General features: G+C 36.6%; 1 protein-coding gene across 2 annotated transcripts in view; it reads left to right on the top strand.

Annotated features, from left to right (window-relative positions):
* Nucleotides 1-22,328, top strand: part of RMDN2 (regulator of microtubule dynamics 2) — a 90,915-nt gene that overhangs the window by 42,359 nt on the left and 26,228 nt on the right. For both annotated transcript variants that reach the window (XM_058551409.1, XM_058551408.1), the window contains exons 3-8: nucleotides 1,214-1,388; nucleotides 2,567-2,669; nucleotides 6,172-6,232; nucleotides 14,779-14,854; nucleotides 16,215-16,292; nucleotides 19,467-19,565. In XM_058551409.1, coding sequence (XP_058407392.1) covers nucleotides 1,214-1,388; nucleotides 2,567-2,669; nucleotides 6,172-6,232; nucleotides 14,779-14,854; nucleotides 16,215-16,292; nucleotides 19,467-19,565 — 592 coding nt within the window. The remainder of the gene's footprint in view (nucleotides 1-1,213; nucleotides 1,389-2,566; nucleotides 2,670-6,171; nucleotides 6,233-14,778; nucleotides 14,855-16,214; nucleotides 16,293-19,466; nucleotides 19,566-22,328) is intronic.

Genomic DNA, 22,328 nt, shown 5'->3' with positions numbered 1-22,328 from the left:
GAAAGAAATTTATTTTGAGTCTTGGTATTGGAAATAGTTACATTTCACTCAAGAACTTGCCTCATTTGTATCTTTGTTAGTATCTGTTGGGGACTGTGACTACGTTGGCTGCTAGAAAATGTAGAACCACATTTGTGTCCCTCGTAGCAAGGATATAGATATCTAAAGTATATGTATTTTTTTTTTATTGACCTCACTTACATTTGGCCTTGTTTTTATCTTTTCTCACTACTTCTAATTTGTTTTCTTGTATGTTATATATCCTTGTATACCTCCTTAAAATATTTTTAGAACAGAACAGGGTTTGAATAAATGAAGACAAGTTGTTTGCACTGTATGCCACCAAAAAGGAAGTGTGGGAGGTAGCATGAATTTTTGAAAACTTAACTGAGAGTTAGAACATCATCATGAACTATAAATAATATAAATATAGATGTGTGTGTGTGTATATTACCTATATATAGTATATATATATGTTTGAGTGCCTACTGGGTTCCTACAACTCTGTATTATCCATTCAACAATATTCAGTGAGTATCCACTATATGTCAGGTGCTGTTTTATGCACTTGATACATCAGTTAATAAAATAAGGAAACCTGTTCTCAGTGAGCATGCATTCTAGTGGGGGAGATACTGACAAAAGATAGCACTTGTAGTAGATTAGTAAATTATACAGTATGTTAGAAGATGGTACGTACTACAGAAAAAAAAAATGTCAAGCATGGTAAGGGAGATTGGAGGTGAAAGGAATGTGGGTGGGTTAGAGTGTGGAGGTTGCAGCATTAAATAGAGTGGTCTGGATAGGCCACGTTGAGAAGATGACATTGGAGCACAGACTTGAAGGAGGTGAGGACATGAGTTATGTGCCCGTCTGAGGGAAGAGCAGTTCGTCAGAGGGAACAGCACGCAATGTTCCTGAGGTAGGAGTGTACCTGGCACATTTAAGGAACGGCTAGGTAGCCAGTATGGAGTTGAATGAGTGAGAAGAGTGATAGGAAACAAGGTCAGAAAGATGATGGGGTTGGAACACAAGTCTCATAGGGCCTTGTAGACTGTTGTTAGGACTTGAGCTTTTTCTCTGAGTTAAAGGGGGCACCATTGCAGGGTTTCAAGCATAAGGGTGGAATGACTTGACTTGCGTTTTAAAAGGATCACTCTGGCTATTATAGTATAACTTTCAAGGGAGTTAATGATTATTTTTGCAATTTTAGGTATATTACAGCTAATACTGACACAGAAGAACAGAGTTTTCCAGTCCCTAAGGCATTTAACGCACACATAGAAGAATTAAATTTAGATGTCCTTCTTCAGAAGGCAGATAGTTTACGTATGGATGAGTCTAGCAAGATGGAGAGTTTTGAACTACTTTGTGACCACAAAGAAAAGGTAAGAGATATGTGATAATAATATGTTTGTATAGGTTTACTTTTTGATGTAACCTACTATCCCATTCGTGTTATGACTGTAACAATTGTGTCACAGTTTACACAAGCTAAATGATTGGTGCAAAATTTTTCTATGACTAAAATGTTTTAAAAGTAAATATAAGAGTTTATTAGGCTCTAAGATCATAAAAATGAGAACCAGAGATATGATTATACAGATTTATTTGATTTTTATTAATTCGATATATTTAATAAATATTTTATAACGGATAAAAAACAAGATATACTGCTTCTCTCGGGGGAGGAAAAGCTACATTTTAAGTTTTCCATCTTATAGTTATTAATATAACAGCCATCGGTATTTCAGTCTATTTCTACCTATGGTTATTTTTCAGTGTTTAGTGTTGGACTGAATTGGGAAAGCCCATCCCTCTCACCATCACTACCAAAAAAACAAAAAAGGGTTTGCAATATCCAAAGGAGCAATAAATCTTTTTCTTTCCCATGAGCAATTTAAGTCTAGCCTTTGTCTGAGGATTTAGCAGCTCTAAACACGTTGTCTAAAAGTTTTTAAATCTCCAAGATCATATTTAGGTAATTTAGGTAAAAAATGTGACTGCTCTTTTGAGTACATGTGATCCGTAACACCGTACAGATAGATATTATCTGAAATGCTTGTTGAGGCATCATACTGATAACTTAGAAAGGAAATCAGAAGAAAATACCACAGCCCAGGGAGAATTTATAGATTCTGGCACCTATCAATTCTTTCTCTTCTGTGGAGGTGTGGAGCTAGTGTCTGGATAATATTAATTGGTTTTAAGATTAAAATGTAACACTATATTAAATCACATTTTGTAGCCTTGAATATTTGAATTTAAAATGTTATATGCAACAGATGGTTACTAGTCTTATCAGAGTGATCATTTTGTAATGTATATAAATGTTGAATCACTGTGTTGTACACCTGAAACTAATATGATATTGTATGTCAACTATACTTCAATAAAAAATAAATAAATAAAAATAAAATAAAATGTTATATGCACATGAATAGATTTAGTCATCTATAAGTACCAGTTTACCTGCCTAATTTTTTAAAAGTTGCAGTGGAAAACATTTATAGTGTGGTCAAGTTATTGAGTTAATCTAATGTGCAATTCTATCTTTTCTTTTCAGTTTAGAGATGAAATAGAGTTTATTTGGCGGTTTGCTCGTGCTTATGGAGACATGTACGAGTTATCTACAAATACTCAAGAAAAGAAACATTATGCTAATATTGGTAAGTATTTTGTAAAGATTTATTATCCTCAAGTGACAACTATTATCTGTAATAAACCACTAATGAATTTTTTAATTAAAGCTAAATTTTCTTAGCTAAAAGCAATATGTTTAATCTATTTCAGTATTTCCTGATACTAAAAAATACTCATAGTCTGACAGAAAGGTTTTTTTGACTAAAGTATATGTTTTTAAAAATATTTGAGCATTAGAATAGGCAACTGAAAAACCCAAATTTCAGCTTTTAAAGTTTATAAAATTACAGAAAGATGAGACAATAAGTGGTGATGTTTTGAGAAGCAATAATAGGCAGAGGACAGCTGTCTTCAGCAGTCATCTTTCACCACAATTAAAATAATGCTCCTTACTTCCTGTGACATAGAACTCCAGGTACCGTGAAGAAGTAACCATTCAGACGTCAGTGTTTTTTCAGATTAGTCTTGATAAAACAACATTAGCCTTGGGTTGATAATTGTTTAAGCTGAGTGATGAGTACATGGCGGCTCATTATACTGTCCTCTATACTTTTTTGCATATTTTTGAAATTTTCCATAATAACAGCAACAAAAGAAAAAGCCAGAATATCAAATCGTCTATACATATATCTCTCACCTTAACTTTCACTGAACATCAAAATTCTTTCTTGCAAAAAGCCCCTTAACTCCCATCTCTCTGAGGTTCAGCGTAGTAATTTGACATCAAAACTTCTTTAACTCTTTTATTGCAAAGTCTTCTCTTTTCCAAGCTTTCCTTCTCTAGATTTCGTGAGGAAGAAACAGCAAGGAGATAATGATACTGCAGATCTCCTTTCAGTCTAGTTCCCTGTCATTTTTATTTCCAAGAAGGAAATATTTCCAAACTCCTCGTAATTATATTTCTTCCACTTGTAGATTTCCTTGCCAATTGACCTCTGCACTTTAATTCTCTCTCAATGGGAGGAGGATGGGAGGAATTCCATCCTCTTGTTCTTTGCATATTCATCATCAGCTTTGTGGGGCAATTTTTCTATAGCAATGTCTTGCAGGCCATATACAAAATGGAATTCTAGAGACGACATTTATTAACGTGAAGGTAAATAAAAATTTAACCAAAGAGAACAGACTGATTTATTTTCATATCTACTGAGAAAATCAAGGATAGCTGTAAACTGTTCCAACATTCATCAATATGAAACACATTTTTTTTCCTTAAGCACCTGCCCTACCCTGGGCATTAGGGCTCCTCCTGTATTAGGAGGTAGAACTATGAAAGCAAAATAGACATGTTCTCAGACTGCAGAGGAGCTCCTGGCTTTGTGGGGGAGGCAGTATTATTCAAATAATCATACACAGAAAGAAACAAACTGAAATAAGTTGCTAGTAAAGAAGACTGCAGGGTGTTAAGAGAGTGTATAACAGAAAGAGGCTAGGACGGCAGGGTGGGGTGATGCAGGGACATCTTTCCTATGGAAGTGACAGTTTCACATAGGTAAGATTACTTGGGGTCTCTATTTTAAAATGGAGTGGGAGTTTAATTGAGTTAATGTATGAGATGGTGAAAATGGAAAAAGAAATAGGCTGGAGGAAATTTGGGGACAAGAATGGAGCATAGATTGGAATAAGAAATATCCAAAAAAAGAGAAAAGTTTATAGTGTCAAAGAAAAAGAGGTGAAGCCTCAGATACGTCATTCAGATATTGAAATAAATTTAAAAGAATTCCTTTTTTTCACCCATTTAAGAAATATTTGTTTGAGATTACTATGTCCAGGAACAATGTTAAAATGAAGGGTGGAGGGAAGGAGTGAGAGAAGGAGGGACATAAATGTCATTAAGGTGGTGCTGCATGAAGGAACTTACTATATGGATCAATATGGGGTCAGCTAATGTAATTCAGTGTGCAGGTGGTCAGTGCCCAGGAAAGGTGATGACAGGACACTGGAGCTGAGCCCAGCCCTGGAAGGACATTGGAATTCAGGGTGAGGGAGGAAGAGTGCTGAATGTTACTCCTCGTGATAGTATCTTTGACATTGGTGTGCCGAGGGAAGGTTTGATTGCTGGAGAGTGCAGAATTCTTTCGTAAAACTCAAAATGGGCTATATCATTATGCAGTACATCTTTTGAATACTGTGATTGATCATAACTTGTATGCCAAATAAAATCTGAATCTTGTATCTAAAGGCACATTATTACACTTTCTAGAATTAAATGAAATGATCGCTACAAATGCCTCAAATAGATCACAAAATACAATTTTGTAAGAGAAATAGCTTCCTTTTCAGCCTTCAGCTGCATAAATGAGGCTGCGAAACCAGTCTGTGTACTGCCAGCTTCCTTGTGTGGTCTCAGAGTGGTGGAAGCTCCTCTCTCTTAGGCTTGTGGTAGTGCGCTAAAAGCTATTTTTGTTCATTTGGCAATGTAGCTAAAATGTTGATTTAGTTTTTAATGTTCGTAAGTTAAAAAGTATTTATTTTTCAATCATTCATTTACAGATTACTAACTCTTTTAATATATGTCCACAGTGTAATATCAGTTATTATCAAAATACTTCACTTTTTAATTTTTTCCGGTTTATGTAAATTTCTGCACAGGGTAGTTCTCTTAATAGATAAAGCTATAAAGTACCACTTTAACAAATAGAGAATGGTTTTAGAATAAAAGATTCTTATTTATAAAGATTATCTCAACTACTTATTTAGAAGGGCATTTTGCAGATTATTGGATTTTCTCTCCAAGGCAAAAAAAAAAAAAAAAATGGAGCAGGGGAAAAAGGAGATGGTAAAAACAAAGCAGTCCCTTTTGGAGAAAGATTTTCAGAATGTGGTTCAGTTTTGTTGTAAGCGTTTAGATTGTTCAAGCCAATAGACAAACCTGTATCCAAAGTAATTATTACATTGTTAAAAGTTATTCTAAAACTAAGTAAAATGGTCTGGGAGAATTATTTCTGTACTGAGCCTCTTTATTATCGTGAGTGATGAGGCGAGAGCTCTGGGATGCCTTCCCTTACCCTTTAGGTAGAGTTACTCACCCTCTTCTCTGCTCTCTTTTTTGTCTTGCTTTTACCTTTTTGCTTGTAATTTGTTTGTTTATATACCTCTGCCTACTGAACTGTGAACCCTTGGAGGGCAAGGACTGTCTTATTTGACTTTTTATTCTGAGAGGCTCACATAATATGGCACTTAGAAGGCACGCAGTAAATATTTGTTGAGTTAATTATAAAACAATTTTTATTAACACTTCTGAGTAATGATTGACTTTTCTTGCGCTTGGTTAAATCGCCTACTCCAGTGAGTCTCAAACTTGAGCCTACATCAGAATCACTAGAGGCTCCTTAAAACAGATTGCTGAGTCCCAGAGTTTGTGATGGAGGAAGTCTCCTGTGTGGCCAAAAATGTGCTTTGCTAAGAAGTTTCCAGGTGATGCTTCTGGTCTTGGGACCCTACTTTAGGAAGCACTGACTTAATTCAATAATCCACCTCCCACCGATGCACATGAAGGTACTAAGCGTAAGTACATTTATCTTTCAGGAAAGACGTTAGGTGAAAAAGCTATTACCAGAGCACCCATGAATGGACACTGTCATCTCTGGTAAGTACATAGAATTTATGCAGCCTATTTAAATTCTAATATGCCTTTTTGTAAATTCAAATGGACTGAAAAAATATTTTTGATCCATTTAACCTGCCACATTCACTGAAAAATATGATAGGAGATAGCGCAGTGACCGTTCTTGTTCTGTTTATTCTCATGTATTTTTTCAGTGTGCATATTTTAAATATATTTAAGGTAAACTTTCACTGAAGATTTCATAAGTGAATCTACCAAGTCCAATGGCTTTGAACATGATAAATTCTAATTAAATCTAACTTAATATAACATTTTGTGTGAAAACAAATACTAAAATGATGCCATGTTTCTAAGCAAAATGTAGAAAGAATGCTTCTAGGGATAAAAGCACACCAGTCATTTCTTACACCTTGATGAGTCAAGGTGTACAAATTCCACAGGCCAAAGAAAAGCCATTTATAATATAAGACAACTCAGACAAAGGGAATTTAATTAGTTGGGTGGATATCTTTGGGGCAAAAAAAATTTGTTCTTGAGTGTGTTTTGTTCTGGATCCTTTGTATGTTTAGAATTATAAATCACAAATAAGAAGAAATGTATTGTTGTTAATTAACACTTCTTTTTAGTCATAGTTGCATTTCTACAATATTTTTTAGTTCCTTGGTTTTTTTTCTCCCCAGCAGTTCTGGTACTTCAGATGCTAGGGAGATACAGAAATAAATTAATTTGTGACCTCTCTCTCACACCTAGGTTTCTAGAAGTCCACCCTTCTTTGGGATTATTTTATTATTCTTGGGCACCCTTAGGCAAAAATCTCTCTCGAAGTGGCTCCCTTTCTGTAGGTCCACATTTGTCTCTCAGGAAATTCGTTTTTGCCCCACCAGCTCTGAAGTGCAAAGCATTTCCCCAAAGCAGACCTGTTTCTTTACTCTGCCACCAGCAGGGGGAGCTCCACTCACACACTCATCTTAAAACTTCCCTGGGCAGGAGTTAGGTAAAATTTTTTATGTCCTCCAAACACCAAGGGACACATACCAAAATAAGAATAAGTCTTTTGAAGCTGCCCTCACCTGGCTTAAGATGAGATGTAAGCTTGCCCCTTGCCCTCTCCCATGAGAAGGTGGTAGGTGGAACCCAAGTACCCTAACAGTTCTATCCACAGAAATCCCCACTCCACGTCTCTTCCTCCACCAGTGAATTCTTGCCTTCTCTTATATGGCTTGGAGATGGGTGAAGGGCTAAGCCTGGCAGAACCTGTGGATAATTTCCTTAGCGTGTCGTGCGTGGGTAGTAGAGAGTCTTGCTTTAGGAATTGGAGTATGTACAGATAAAGTATTATTCTGTGCTCTTGGTGCCCCTGCCACGACTCTGGGGGAGAGGTAATTTTGCGGTTAACGTTCTGATACGTGCCTTTAAGATTATTTCCTCAGTATGTAAGAGTCTTGGCTATTATTTCTATAGCCAACTTTACCATCTTCATCTAATTGGCATAATACTAATATTAATAAATTAACTTATATATGCATTAAGGTACTTCTTCCACTCTTCGTTGTAACTGTAATGAACTTACACTGATCAAGCCACACTTTCTTCATTTCCTTTGATTTTGGAGGTGTTTGGGAGCTGGTTAGCCAGCTTTGGATGCAGAAAGGACACCGCGGTCCTACTCCTAGCTTTAAGCTGTGCCTCTTCCTCCTCCTTCTCCTCCTGCTCTTCCTCTGTTGTCCTCTTCCTTCTCCCATACTGCATCTGCGTCCATGAAGAATCGCGTTAAAAATTTACATGTAATATTAATCCTCAATTTGAGAACATTTATTATCAATTTGAGCTTCCAAATTTTCATAGAAGAATGATGTTGAATGTTCTCTGAGGGCTTCATAAGGACCTTGAAATCCATCTTGTGAGGACAGATTATGCTTAACTCTTCCTTAGTGGGTTTCCTGTCTTCCACTCATCTGGCTGCTGCTCTTTTGTTAATCTTCTTTCACATTTTGTTGTGAACTAATTGCCTTGTTTATAAGCTTGGGATTTGACCCCAAGGTTAAATCTTATCAACACAGACACATACACACACTCACACACACAGAGTAATTATTCTATTGTGTTTCACATGATTTCTTATTCAGTATCAGTTTTTACTTTAAAAAAAATTAAAATCTAATCAGCTGATAAAATTTAATAAATTTGAATGTCAATTTTATCTTAATTCTTACATGGTCATCTCAATAGATGCAGAGAAGGCATTTGACAAGATACAACATCCGTTTATGATAAAAACTCTCGACAAAATGGGTATAGAAGGAAAGTACCTCAACATAATAAAAGCTATTTATGACAAGCCCACAGCCAACATCATACTCAACAGGGAAAGGCTGAAAGCCATTCCTCTGAGAACAGGAACGAAGCAGGGCTGCCCACTCTCACCACTCCTATTCAACATAGTACTGGAGGTTTTGGCCAGAGCAATTAGGCAAGAAAAAGGAATAAAAGGAATCCAAATAGGCAACGAAGAAGTGAAACTCTCACTATTTGCAGATGACATGATTTTATATATAGAAAACCCTAAAGAATCCATTGGAAAACTATTAGAAATAATCAACAACTACAAAGTCGCAGCAACAAAGCAAAGTCGCAGGGTACAAAATCAATCTACAAAAATCAGTTGCGTTTCTGTATGCTAATAACGAACTAACAGAAAGAGAGCTCAAAAAGATAATACCATTTACAATTGCATCAAAAAGAATAAAATATCTAGGAATAAATCTTACCAAGGAGATGAAAGACCTATACAATGAAAACTATAAGACATTATTGAAAGAAATCGATGATGACATAAAGAAATGGAAAGACATCCCATGCACATAGATTGGAAGAATAAACATAGTTAAAATGTCTATATTACCTAAAGCAATCTACAGATTCAATGCAATCCCAATCAGAATCCCAATGACATTCTTCACGGAAATAGAAAAAAGAATACTAAAATTCATAGGGGCAACAAAAGACCCCAAATAGCTAAAGCAATCCTAAGAAAAAAGAACAAAGCTGGAGGCATCACAATCCCTGACTTCAAAACATGCTACAAAGCAATAGTAATCAAAACAGCATGGTACTGGTACAAAAACACACACACAGATCAATGGAACAGAATTGAAAGCCCAGAAATAAAACCACACATATACGGACAGCTAATTTTTGACAAAGGAGCTAAGAACATACAATGGAGAAAGGAAAGTCTCTTCAATAAATGGTGTTGAGAAAACTGGACAGCCACATGCAAAAGAATGAAAGTGGACCATCTTTTATTGCCATTCACAAAAATTAACTCAAAATGGATCAAAGACCTGAAGGTGAGACCTGAAACTATAAAACTCATAGAAGAAAATATAGGCAACACACTATTTGACATTGGTCATAAAGGAATCTTTTCGGATGACATGCCTACCCAGACTAGGGAAACTAAAGAAAAAATAAGCAAGTGGGTCTTTATCAGATTAAAGAGCTTCTACAAGACAAACAAAACCAGAATCAAGATGAACAGACAACCCACCAGCTGGGAGGAAATATTTGCAAAACATATATCTGACAAGGGATTAATCTCCATAACATATAAAGAACTCACACAACTGAACAACAAAAAAACAAACAACCCGATCAAAAAATGGGCAGAGGAAATGAACAGACACTTCTCCAAAGAAGATATACAGATGGCCAATAGGCACATGAAAAGATGTTAAACATCACTAATCATCAGGGAAATGCAAATCAAAACAACACTAAGATATCACCTCGCACCCGTTAGAATGGCTATAATCACCAAGACAAAAAACAACAAATGTTGGAGAGGATGGGGAAAAACAGGAACCCTCATACACAGCTGGTGGGAATGCAAACTGGTGCAGCCTCTATGGAAAACAGTATGGAGATTCCTCAAAGAATTAAAAATAGAAATACCCTATGATCCAGCTATCCCATTACTGGGAATCTATCCAACGAACCTGAAATCAACAATCCAAAGAGGCTTATGCACCCCTATGTTCATTGCAGCATTATTCACTATAGCCAAGAAGTGGAAGCAACCTAAATGTCCCTCAACTGATGATTGGATCAAGAAGAGTGATATATATATATAATGGAATACTACTCAGCCATAAAAAAAGACAAAATCATCCCATTTGCAGCAACATGGATGGGCCTGGAGGGTATTATGTTAAGCCAAATAAGCCAGAAAGAGAAAGACAAACACTGTATGATCTCACTCTTATGTGGAATATAAACCAACACATGGACAGAGAAAGCTCTATTGTGGTTACCAGGTGCAATGCGGGTAGGGGGTGGGCACAAGGGGTGAAGGGAGACATACATATGGTGATGGACAAACAAAAATGTACAACCCAAAATTTCACGATGTTATAAACTATTAAAACATCAATAAAAAATATTAAAATCTAATCAGCTGATAAAATTTAATAAATTTGAATGTCAATTTTATCTTAATTCTTAGAATGTATTATAATGTATCTACTGAATGCAAGAGTTCTCATTCAATTAAATAGTAGAGGTTTAGGGGGATGAAAAAAAGAAAAATTAAAACTTAGTCTTGAGAAGCAACAGGTGAAATTTAGATTGACTGATTCCATAATTAACTGTAATAAAATGGCATGAAAAGGTCTTCTGCTGGGACCTTTCAGTGTGTTAAGACATTTTCTCATTCGTTCAGCATAAATGGCAAGCTATAGCCTCTAGGCCAAATCCAACTGCCAGCTTTTGTAAATAAGTTTATTGGAGTACAGCCACGCCCATACATTTGTGCACAGCGGTGAAGTTGAGTAGTTACAACAGGGACTCTCTGACCCCAAAGCCTGAAATGTTTGCTGCCTAGCCCTGTAGCAAAAGTTTGCAGACCTGTGGTTTACAGGGTCATGTGATGCTTTATAAGCCTTCAGTTTGAAATAAAAGATGTAATCTTTAGGAATAATTATCGTAAAGGATTTACATTGAGGGAATAATTGAAAAACAAAAGACTTGTTTTTCATCTCCATCTTTTCCAAAACGAAATTGCTTTGTAACTTTAAGGCTACTTAAGCATTCTATAAAATTCTGTTGTTTTTGTTGTACCAGCCTGAAATACTTCAAGCATCAAGACAGTAAAATCACCAATAGACTTGGAGTTTGTTAGCCAAATAGGCCTGATTTTAATTATAATGTCTTAAGTATTTGTTGTGCTCTACCATTCACAAATTATGTCCACATGCCTTATAGGCATTTACAGAACAACCTGTTTCCATTTTATAGAGAGGGTAAACAAGGCAGTGTGTGTGTGTGTGTGTGTGTGTGTGTGTGTGTGATGTGTTGAGTAGTAACCAAGGGTCACACAATAAGTGGAAAAACAAAAACCATGTATTATATTCTTATGTACTCGGTATTTCTTCTTTACATTATTCTTCCTCTCAGTATAAATAGCATTGATGCTAAATCAAAAGTGCTGCAGGGAAACTAATGGAGTTATTTTAGTAGTGTTGAAACAAGAATGTTTGCCAGTTATTAAAGATATATTCAATATCAGTGCAAAGAAAAGACAGAATTTTTGTCAAAGCATGTATAGTTAGCACGACCTCTAGATGGAGGTAATAGACCATATTGTGAACTAACTTTCTTGTGAGTTCCCATCAACCTGAGAGTTTACGAAATAAAATTTTAAATTACATTTTTAAAGATGAACAATGTAAAAACACACACAGACACACGCGCGCGCACACACACACACAAACATAAGTGGAATCAATTGCCAGAAAAGAAGTATTGAACCTTTGGAAAAAGTAGTTTTGTGAAAAATATAAGACTCTAGTGACAGATTACTTATAGGGAAAAATGTACATATATCATATAGTAGTATTCATAAATCATGGTTTTTTTCTTTTTTCCTTCACTCAAAGTAACTTGGAGAGAATGTGCTGAGAGAGCACTGTAAAGCGTAGAGAGGTGCATAAGTAGTTCTGATTTTCAGAGAATAGAAGATTGATTCCACCACCATAGATTAGTGAACATAGACTCTTTTCCTTTGATTCCAGTGCTAATAGTTGAGTTGTTCTGTGAATCTCTGGATGAGGAAGTTCAAATAGGCCCAACATAGATTTTTATAAAAATGTGACATGATCTGTTTTTTATTTCTTTGCTAGTAGATAGAGTAGGAAAATTGAGCTCATATATCTAGATTTAAGCAAGACAAGACAAGTTCCCTCATAACGTTCTTGTGGACAAGATGCAGAAGTGTGGGCAAGCTTCTGGGTTACCCATGCTGACAGAAGGGTTTGAGCCTCAGTTGTGCGATGAAATAACTGTTGACAATATCGTTGTCAGTCTGGAGATGATTCTAGGGTTCCAGGTTTAGATATTAGACACTAGTGTGTTCGGTTATTTTGTCAGTGGCTGAAGATATAGGAGGTATGCTTATAAACATTGCAAATAACACAAAATTCGGAGAAACAGGGTGTATGATTGATGACATTAGTAATTCAAAAGATTTTCACATGTTGAAAGAGATACTGAACAAGGTGTTAATTAATAGGGATAAATATGGAAGGAGGGTTGGAAAGAAGTGCCAAAATTGAAGGACATTGGGGGAAAACAGGTGGAAATTTAAAGAAAGTATGGGGTTTACTTAATATTAATGTATTAATTTTGGTTCATTGTGAAAATTATGTATCAATATTGTATGTCAGTATTGGACAGTTGTGATAAATGTACTATAGTAATGTAAAATGTGAACAATAGAGAAAACTGGATATGGGTATAGGGAAACTCCCCATACTATCTTTGCAACTTCCCTGTAAATCTCAAGCTATTTTAAAATAAAAGATTATTTTTTTTAAAAGTGGCCTAACGGGGCTGGCATGGTGGCACGAGCGGTTAAGTGCACGCGCTCCGCTGCGGCGGCCCGGGGTTCGCCGGTTCGGCCCCCAGGTGCGCACCAAGGCACCGCTTGTCAGGCCATGCTGTGGCGGCGTCCCATATAAACTGGAGGAAGGTGGGCATGGATGTTAGCCCAGGGCCAGTCTTCCTTAGCAAAAAGAGGAGTATTGGCAGATGTTAGCTCAGGGCCGATCTTCCTCACAAAAAAAAAAAAAAGTGGCCTAAGTTTTTAAGTCCAAATAAGTTGGAAATGATAATGCCCATAACAAAAATGGGGTGTTTGGCAATGTAGTTGTGTGGAATTTTGCTCCACAGTCTGGAACTCTGTGGGAGGAATGAGAGAACAGAATGACAGGGAGCATTTCAAAAGAACGTGTGAGGCCGCAGACGGCAATAGCAGTTTTCACAGGGGAGCCAAGAGTCTTTTTCCCGTTTCTTATCTTAAATGCTCAATCTCTGGTGGGTGCAGAGATATATGTGAAATACAGTCTGATTTTAGAATTTGTGAGTAGTTGTATTTCCTAATCTAGTTAAAATTCTCACATCTCTTATTAGGGTGATTTAGTCATCACTCTGGTTTCTACTGTAGCAGATTCCATTGATTATATAAAAAACGAAAATTAAGAGGTCAAAGAAGTAATAACTGAAAAGTGGCCATTTTATTGGTTGTGCATAAAGTGTGTGAATTATGTGATCTTTTGTGTCCAGGAATGATCTTACTGTTCCAAATTAAGAAAATTGTTCACTTCATTTCTGTACTTGAAGATTATGCTTATCCACAGAAACAATCAAGATAAATAACACCCAAAATTACGTTTTTCATTTCACTTATGACAATGCAAGTAAAAATTAACACCTAGTCTTGAAGTATTTAGGTAAATGAATATTTTGCCTCAAACAGAAACACTCTGAAATACTCTGAAGACTTTTACATAGACAGAAACACTCTGAACGTGAAAAGTAATATATCCCTCAGTTTTTAGAGTAAGCATTTGCTAATCAAGTATTGCACTCAATTTATAGTCAAATAATTATTTATGTAAATTTTGTATTTCCAATGGAAAAAAAGTAGATAATCCATGAGATGCACTATTCTAGTAATGCACTGTGTCCATGGAAGAATTGAAGGACATGGGGAATTTTTTGAAAAAGCATATTCTAAAATTACATTTGACTTTGTTTGTAGTCATGATATTTATTTTTATTTTCAAATGACATTAAAGGAGGCCAAGAAATTTTTATTTTTATTTTTATTAACAACAGGGATCTGTCAACACAATACATTTTTCAGTTTAATACTTTTGTGATTAGACTTTTTCTGAGAGCCTCCTTGTGACTTTGATGTTCCTGATGGTAATAGCGGCAGCTAACATTTCTTGAAACTCACTCTGTGCCAGGCACTATTCTAAGCAATCGCATGTTTTAGGTATTTTACCCTCACAACACGTGTATGAGATAGATGGTGTTAGTATCCCCAGTTATAGACGAGGAAACCGACCTCATGTTAATGTCAAGTATTGTTTTTAGGGCCTTTGCTTCTATATGAATACTTTTGTTAAATATTAGTGAGTACTTTAGAGATATTTTTTAAATATTACATTTGGTGGTATTTGATTAAAAGTTCACATGATATCCACTGTTTTTATTCTTTTCAGGTACGCGGTTTTGTGTGGCTACGTATCTGAGTTTGAGGGCTTACAAAACAAAATCAACTATGGACATCGCTTCAAGGTATTTCTTGATATTAAAAATGTTTTAATGTAGCTATATGTTCCATTAACAGGTACAAACCAAATTATTCAACAAATTAATCTCTAGGAATTTATCTTTTTCATTTAAATGAAATGATAGTCATTTTTTTTTATTTTGGTGAGGAAGATCAGCCCTGAGCGAACATCCATGCCAATCCTCCTCGTTTTTCTGAGGAAGACTGGCCCTGAGCTAACATCTGTGCCAAGCTTCCTCCACTTTATGTGGGATGCTGCCACAGCATGGCCTGACAAGCAGTGTGTCGGTGTGCACCCGGGATCCAAACCCAGGCCACCAGCAGCGAAGTGCACGCACTTAACCGCTACGCCATGGGGCTGGCCCTGAAATGATAGTCTTTAAATAGTACTGTGCCAAAAAGAATCAAATTATTTGTGTGATTAAAGATTATTATTATTCTAGATGCTGAAAGAAGTCACGTAGTAGATGAGTATTATTTATTCAAAGATACAGGATTGGGGCCAGCCTGGTGGTGTAGTGGTTAAGCTAAGTTTGCGCATTCTGCTTCGGCAGCCCAGGGTTCGCGGGTTTGGATCCCAGGTGCGGAGCTATCAAGCCATGCTGTGGCAGGCATCCCACATATAAAGCAGGGCACAGATGTTAGCCCAGGGCCAATCTTCCTCAGTAAAAAGGAGGATTGGCCACAAATGTTAGCTCAGGGCTAATCTCCCTCACCAAAAAAAATATATATATATTTATATATATAGAAGATTAGCCTTTTGGTCATGAGCTCTGCATGTTGATTTGGTGGGCGGAGTAGAATCCAATCTAGGGCTTAAATCTACCACGATGGATGAGTAAAATAAGTAATGCATTTACACATCATTCATAATGTGCTTCTAGTTATAATAGCTCAATAAATAACCTCTCAGGGTCAAATAGTTATAGGGATGGGCAAAGAATTCTTTGTTTGCCAGCTCCCTGTAACCGTTTTGATAATGTCAGTGGAGTAGATTCCTCTCCCACCCAGTTCTGCTATTCTTTCCCCCATTATACCCTAATTATTTGATATTTGCCTCTGAATCAATAAGTATTAGCTAGGCAAGTCATGGACAGACAAAAATGTGACTCGGATGTTTCCTATTTTTATAGTGATATTTTGACTTTATCTGTAGCCTTATTAAATCATATTCACAGTTCTGGTTCTAGTTGTAGCAATCATTTTTAGTAAATGAATTATTGATAAGACTTAATTATATTAATGGTAGGGATTGAAGAGGGGAAAGAAACAACATGGGAAAGCTCCTTTGAATTTACTGGGCACAGTTCCCTTCAACACCTCCTGAAACTGGGGAGATGATATTTCTGTCACATTTTCTTTCAGGAACATCTAGATAAAGCAATCCAATTTTTACCTGAAGAACCCTTTTTGTATTACCTCAAGGGAAGATACTGTTATACTGTAAGTTGAATGCTTTTATTTATAAATCTTATTTGAATATACTATGGTTACATGATGTATTTTCAGTGACTTATTCTTTTACTGTTTTATGTAGCGCTTACTGTGGGGAAAATGATAAAATCAATACATACTTTTCGAGTTTGTAACTTATGTATTAAGTTATATACAGCATGTATGTGCTGTATACTTTACATATGCATGTATACTTTTTCCTTTCCTGCCCTTCCCTTCCCCTGCAGCAGTCATACTGACTCCCTTCGTGCTCTCTCAGGTGATCTGCCGCCGACCCACCTGCGCCCTCTACTGGTGCACTATTCTCTGTTTCCTGGGAGGACTTTTTTCAGTTATGGGAGCTTAATGAGCATAAATTATGTGCTCACTGGGCAGAAAATAAATACAACACTGCCCTGGTCATCAAGGAACTTAGTTTAGAAGGGGACATGAGATGTATAGAGATAAATAAAGGCAGCTGGTAAGTCTAAGACCCAGTGTCTTAAATGACATTCATTCATGGGAAATTAGCAGAACGTGAAAATATATCTTAACAGATGCATGAAAAAATTACCATGAAGAGAAATGCTGTTTCTGGATGAGAAAATTAGGGGAGGCAAAAGAGGAAGCTTTTTAATTGAGACTTGAAGAGGGTTAGGGATGAAGAAGGAAGCTTGCTTTTATTGAACACCTGCTATTTATCAGATGTGCATTTTATACTTTATATTTCTTATCTTGTTTAACTCTTATAACAGCCCTGGAAGCAGTTTTTATTAGGCCAGTTTTAAATATTAAGAATCTGATTCTTCATGAAGGCAGGAGACCTCCCCTAAGATTTACAAACCATTGAGTCAACTTCACATGAGTCTGGGCCTTGAATGTACCTTACTTGTTTAGGCTTAAAAAAGCCAAGAAGGAAATTTTAATTCAAAATGGAATTGCATGTTCAATCCATAGATAAATGGCAGAAGCTAATGCTAACCCTCCCTGGAGGAACGTACCTTCACACAGGCCTTAAAAACTCTTACAGAGTGACCCAACAATAATGGGCTTACAGTCAAAAATAATAGAATATACAAAGATATAAGCCATCAGGAATGATAGTCAACAGAAACGAAAAAAGAATAGAAATAGATCTAAAAGGACTTCAGATTTTGGAAGCATGGAATGCAAAAGATTAAACAGTTATCCATATAATGTGTTTTTAAAAATTAGAAGAATTAGGGGGAAAAATGGATGGGGAACATGAGACTACAAAAATGACCAGGTAGATTTGAAAAAGATGAAACAATTTTTGGTACAAAAAGTGTATTATTTGATGCTAAAAGAAAACTCAATGGAAAAATTTAGCACTGCTAAAGAAAGAATTAGCAAACTTGAAGATAAATCTGAAAAAGTTGCCTGCAATGCAGCACAGAGGAACAAAGATAGAAAATATGAAGGAGAGATGAAAAGACATGGAAGGTAAGTAAGGATACCACATGGTGGTAAATTTTCACCCACCTCTTCTGGTTAATTAATAGAATAAGAAAAACAAACAAACAAAAAAAGAATTAGTAAGTATGTAAAACATTGGAGCCTCACATTTAATAACCTTGATCTAATAAACATATATGAAAATATGTACCTAGCCATTGGAGGATACACATTTTTCAGGCATATATAGAATGTTTACAAAACTGTCTATATATGAGATCATGAAGCAAGTCTTAATAAATTTCAAAGAATTGATATCATACGGGTTTTCTGATCATAATGCAATTAAAGTAGAAGTTAAAAAAACAACTTAAAAAATGTAAATCTTGAAATTAGAAATAATAGGAAATGATAATTACAACCACAAGGAGATACCATTTTATTCCTACTCATTTGATAAAATTTAAAAATATCAATATGACATATTGCAAGAATATAGAGCCACAGAAATTCTTACATTGTTGTGGGAGCATAAATTGGCACAACCACTTTGGAAACAATTGCATATTATCTTTTAAATTTAATTATTTGCCTACCATATGACCCACACTGCTGCCTACCCTAGAGAGAAAGAAACTCTTGTGTATGTGCTTCAGAAGTCATGTACAAGAATGCCTGTGGCAGCCATGTTCCTAAGAGCAAAAAAATGGAAAGGACCCAAACGTCAATTGACAAAAGAGTGGATGAAAAATTGTTGATGTATGTTTTAATGATGGAATATTTCACAGTTATTTAAAAGACTGAACTTCAGTTACACTTACCAACCAGGATGAAATCTTAAAACTATAATGTTGAGTGAAAAAATAACTCGTAGAAGGAAATAAACAACATATTTTTTTTAAAGGTCAAAAAAAGCAAAAATAATCATAGCAATAAGTAACATTATGTAGAAAAGCAAGCGAATAATTTTTTTTTAAATAGAGGTTAATGGCTGCCTGGAAACCTTGAAGATGGGATTGGATTGGGTGGAAGACGCGTGATGGGGCTGGGGAGAGCATCAACTGCATCATGCCCTTTTAAGTATTCATTTCTGAATCCATTTAATCTTTTATGATAAACACCTAATATTCATCTCTGGGAAAAATAAAAAATATTAAAAAGAAAGCAAAAAATAAATGGTAATATGAAGTTTAACTTTGTTGGTTATTGGTTAAAAAAAAAACTTCTCCTAGATTGTAAATATGTATACTGGGCCCTCACTCTACACTCCCTCTGGGTTGAGGATCCTCATTCTGTTTACATCTCTGAGATGCTGCGCTCTAGGTCGAGTTGGCAGCATGGAGTCGGCAGGAAGAGAGCAAAAGCAGGGTCCTGTTGCCACTACACTCAGTGCAAAAAATATGACCTTGCGGTCATCTCAGAATCATGAACCAGACAAACAAACAAGATCTGCATTGTTCCCCCCCTCTGCCTACTTTTCTCTGATTGAACACAGATCTCCTTATCATGAGTATTTCAAATTGTTTTTTTAACCAGTGCTTTTAGAGCTCATAGTTTGTTAGAATTATGAAAAAGGAAGGCAAAATATTAATACCATAAAGGTGACATCTTTCATATGTATTATTTATGGATATGTATTTATATTTATATATGTTATATTATACACATATACATACATATATACATACACACACGTACCTAACTGGGGAGATTATTCATTCAGAAGGTGAATAGCTTTCTAAGAATGATGTTGCTATGTATTTGCAGGTCTCAAAACTGAGCTGGATTGAGAAAAAAATGGCTGCTACTCTATTTGGAAAAATACCATCCTCAACTGTAGAGGAAGCTTTGCAAAATTTCCTTAAGGTATATTTTGTCTATCTATTCTTTTAGTGTCAGACTAGCTACTATCTGCACCGTTCCCTCCTACGCTTGTCGCCAAGGAAATCTTTCTCTTGTCCATTTATAGATCTCTAACTGAAGCCCGGGGGTGAATCCTAGTTTTGGCATGTTGTGTTTTAAGCCTCTCATAATGTGACTTATGTCTTAAATCTACATTACTTCTTGGAGCAGCTAGTCATGCCCCGGGTCCTAGTTTTGGTAGCCCTTACTACCAAATCCAAGAGCAACTCTCCAGGGCGTGCGAACATGTGCAAAAGCATTCATGTCCTGATTATTAGACTTTGTCCCAAATACCCCTGATTAGCCTCATATAGAAACAGTTTAATCTTAAAGAGCTGAAAGATGCCAAAAGGAAGAGTTATTTTAAAAGCCACTCTATAAGTTGCGGACAGTTCTATGGAACATTCTTGGGGCATCAGACCAAACCAGTATTTCAATCCTGACTTAAAAATGTATAATTGGCTGTGTTAATAAAATGCTGAACAGTCATACGTGTGTGTGCACGTGTAAATGTGTAATATTCTCCCCGTGTACTCAGCTTCATATTGAGCTAATCCCGTCAACTTTCCCTGGAACCAATTATAGAATCTTATAGATACTCAGATGTTTTTTATTTCCCCACCTACCTATTGCAGATTTATAACAATATAGACCAAATCAGGCGCTGAACTGTATTGTCCAACATATTGTACATGTTAATATTTTTGTTGTATTGTAGGGATCAATTTTGTAGAACCAAGAGGGGAATTTAGAGATCATATGGTCTAAGATGGCAAATAGGTTTCATCGCACTTTCCATTTCTGAACAAGGGCTAGCGGCTGCCTAGAGTGCTTTGTGAAAAATAAGTGTTCTGAGATCAAGCACGAGCCCAACAGAAAAGAGTTCAGGGGATAAGGGCACAAGGACCATACATTTCTTATTTTTTACTTAATATCCTCTTTTTTGTTTTATAAAAAAGGAATCAAGACCTCGGCAATTTAATTTTTTCCAGTGTCACATGATGGCAAATCAAAGATATGAATGAAATCTAAGACCACATCATCCCCATATCTTCACTTTTTTCTACCACTGAGAATTTGGTCTCCCATTTTAAATTTTATAAGCATATAGATCATGGTATATTTAAGATAAATGATTTATAAAAGGTGCTAAGTTAATTAGCAAAAATGTCACATGAACTTGAAATTCATTTCTTCATGGTATCAAAGTTATAACTGGGGAGTCAGGTTTTCGGGACGCTGCACAAAAGTTCTTAAGGTGCTAATGTACCTGAAATATTACACAGATAAAATCGAAAGTGGTAAGAGGTGCAATAATGTAGAGGTAATGATTACAAACTGGAACCAGACCACCTAGTTAGATCCCAGTTCTCCCACTTACTGGCTGCTGAACATTGGGCAAGTTACTGAGCCTCTTTCTCTCAATTTAGTCAGTAACCTGGAGATAATAGACCTGACTTACAGTGTTATTGTGAAGATTAAATAAGTTAATACAAATAAATGGCTGAGGGAGTGCCCAGCACCCAGTAAAGTGCTCAATAAAAGCTCACAGAATTTTAACTTCATTAAAATGTAAACACCTTGGCAAACCATCTTGGGGACTTCACCATTCAGTCATGACTTAGATTCTGTCTGAAAATGCATTCTGCGGAACTTGTCAAGAGAGTGAGGAGGCATCAGGAATGCTTCTCCCCATATTTACTGCAGCAGCTGAGGGTGCTGCGGAGCTAGAGGGCTGAGGGCTAAGGGTGTGGAGGAGCTGAGAAATCCGGGAGGTGGAGGGGAGGAAAAGGAAACAGCACAGACTGTGGGTCCCACCCCCTGGAGGGTCAGGAACCCCTGGACCTGACAGAAGGTGTTGTTGAAACCCAGACTGTAGGATTCCTGCCCCCCTCTCTCTCCCTACAAAGAGGGTTCACAGGGGCCAGGAATGTTTCCCCAGAGCCATCCACTTTGGTCCTATAGGGATCAAGAGCACTGGCTTTAGAATCACACAGTTTGAGACCTGAGCCTTTTCCTGTCTGTGTGACCTGGGCATGTTTCTTTGTTTCTCCTAATCTTAAATTCCTCATCTGTAAAGAGGGTATAATAATAACCTATTTTGTATGGTTTGCGTGAAGATTGCATAAAATAATACCTGTAATTTTCTTGGCCCAGGGTCTAGCATGTAAAATGCTCTGACTAAAAATAAATGTTAGCAAGGGCCAGCCTGATGGCACAGGGGTTAAGTGCACGTGCTCCGCTTCGGCGGCCCAGGGTTCGCAAGTTTGGATCCTGGGCGCGCACTGATGCACCACTTGTCAGGCCATGCTGTGGCAGCATCCCATATAAAGTGGAGGAAGATGGGCACAGACGTTAGCCCAGGGCCAATCTTCCTCAGCAAAAAAGAGGAGGATTGGCATTGGATGTTAGCTCAGGGCTAGTCTTCCTCACAAAAATAAATAAATAAATAAAAATAAAAAATAAATGTTAGCTGCTATTCTTTTGCTCTTATAACAAGTGAAATCTGGTCCTCCACAGCCTCAAAACATCTAGGGAGGTGGTTTTAGATCAGCTGTCATCTACGAATGCCCTGTGGGAATTCTTGCAAACTATAGCATGCTTTCCACCTCATCCAAAATTCTGGCATGATTCTCTTGGGCAGTGGTTCTCAACCTTGGCTATACATTTGAATCATCTGGAGAGCTTTAAAAAGGTGCCAGCCCAGGTACCCCTGGAGGAAGTGGA

This window comes from Diceros bicornis, chromosome 12 (genome assembly GCF_020826845.1).
Source record: "Diceros bicornis minor isolate mBicDic1 chromosome 12, mDicBic1.mat.cur, whole genome shotgun sequence".
NCBI classification, from domain to species: domain Eukaryota; kingdom Metazoa; phylum Chordata; class Mammalia; order Perissodactyla; family Rhinocerotidae; genus Diceros; species Diceros bicornis.
Note: the sequence above shows the minus strand (reverse complement) of the source record. Positions and strands in the feature narration are given on the sequence as shown.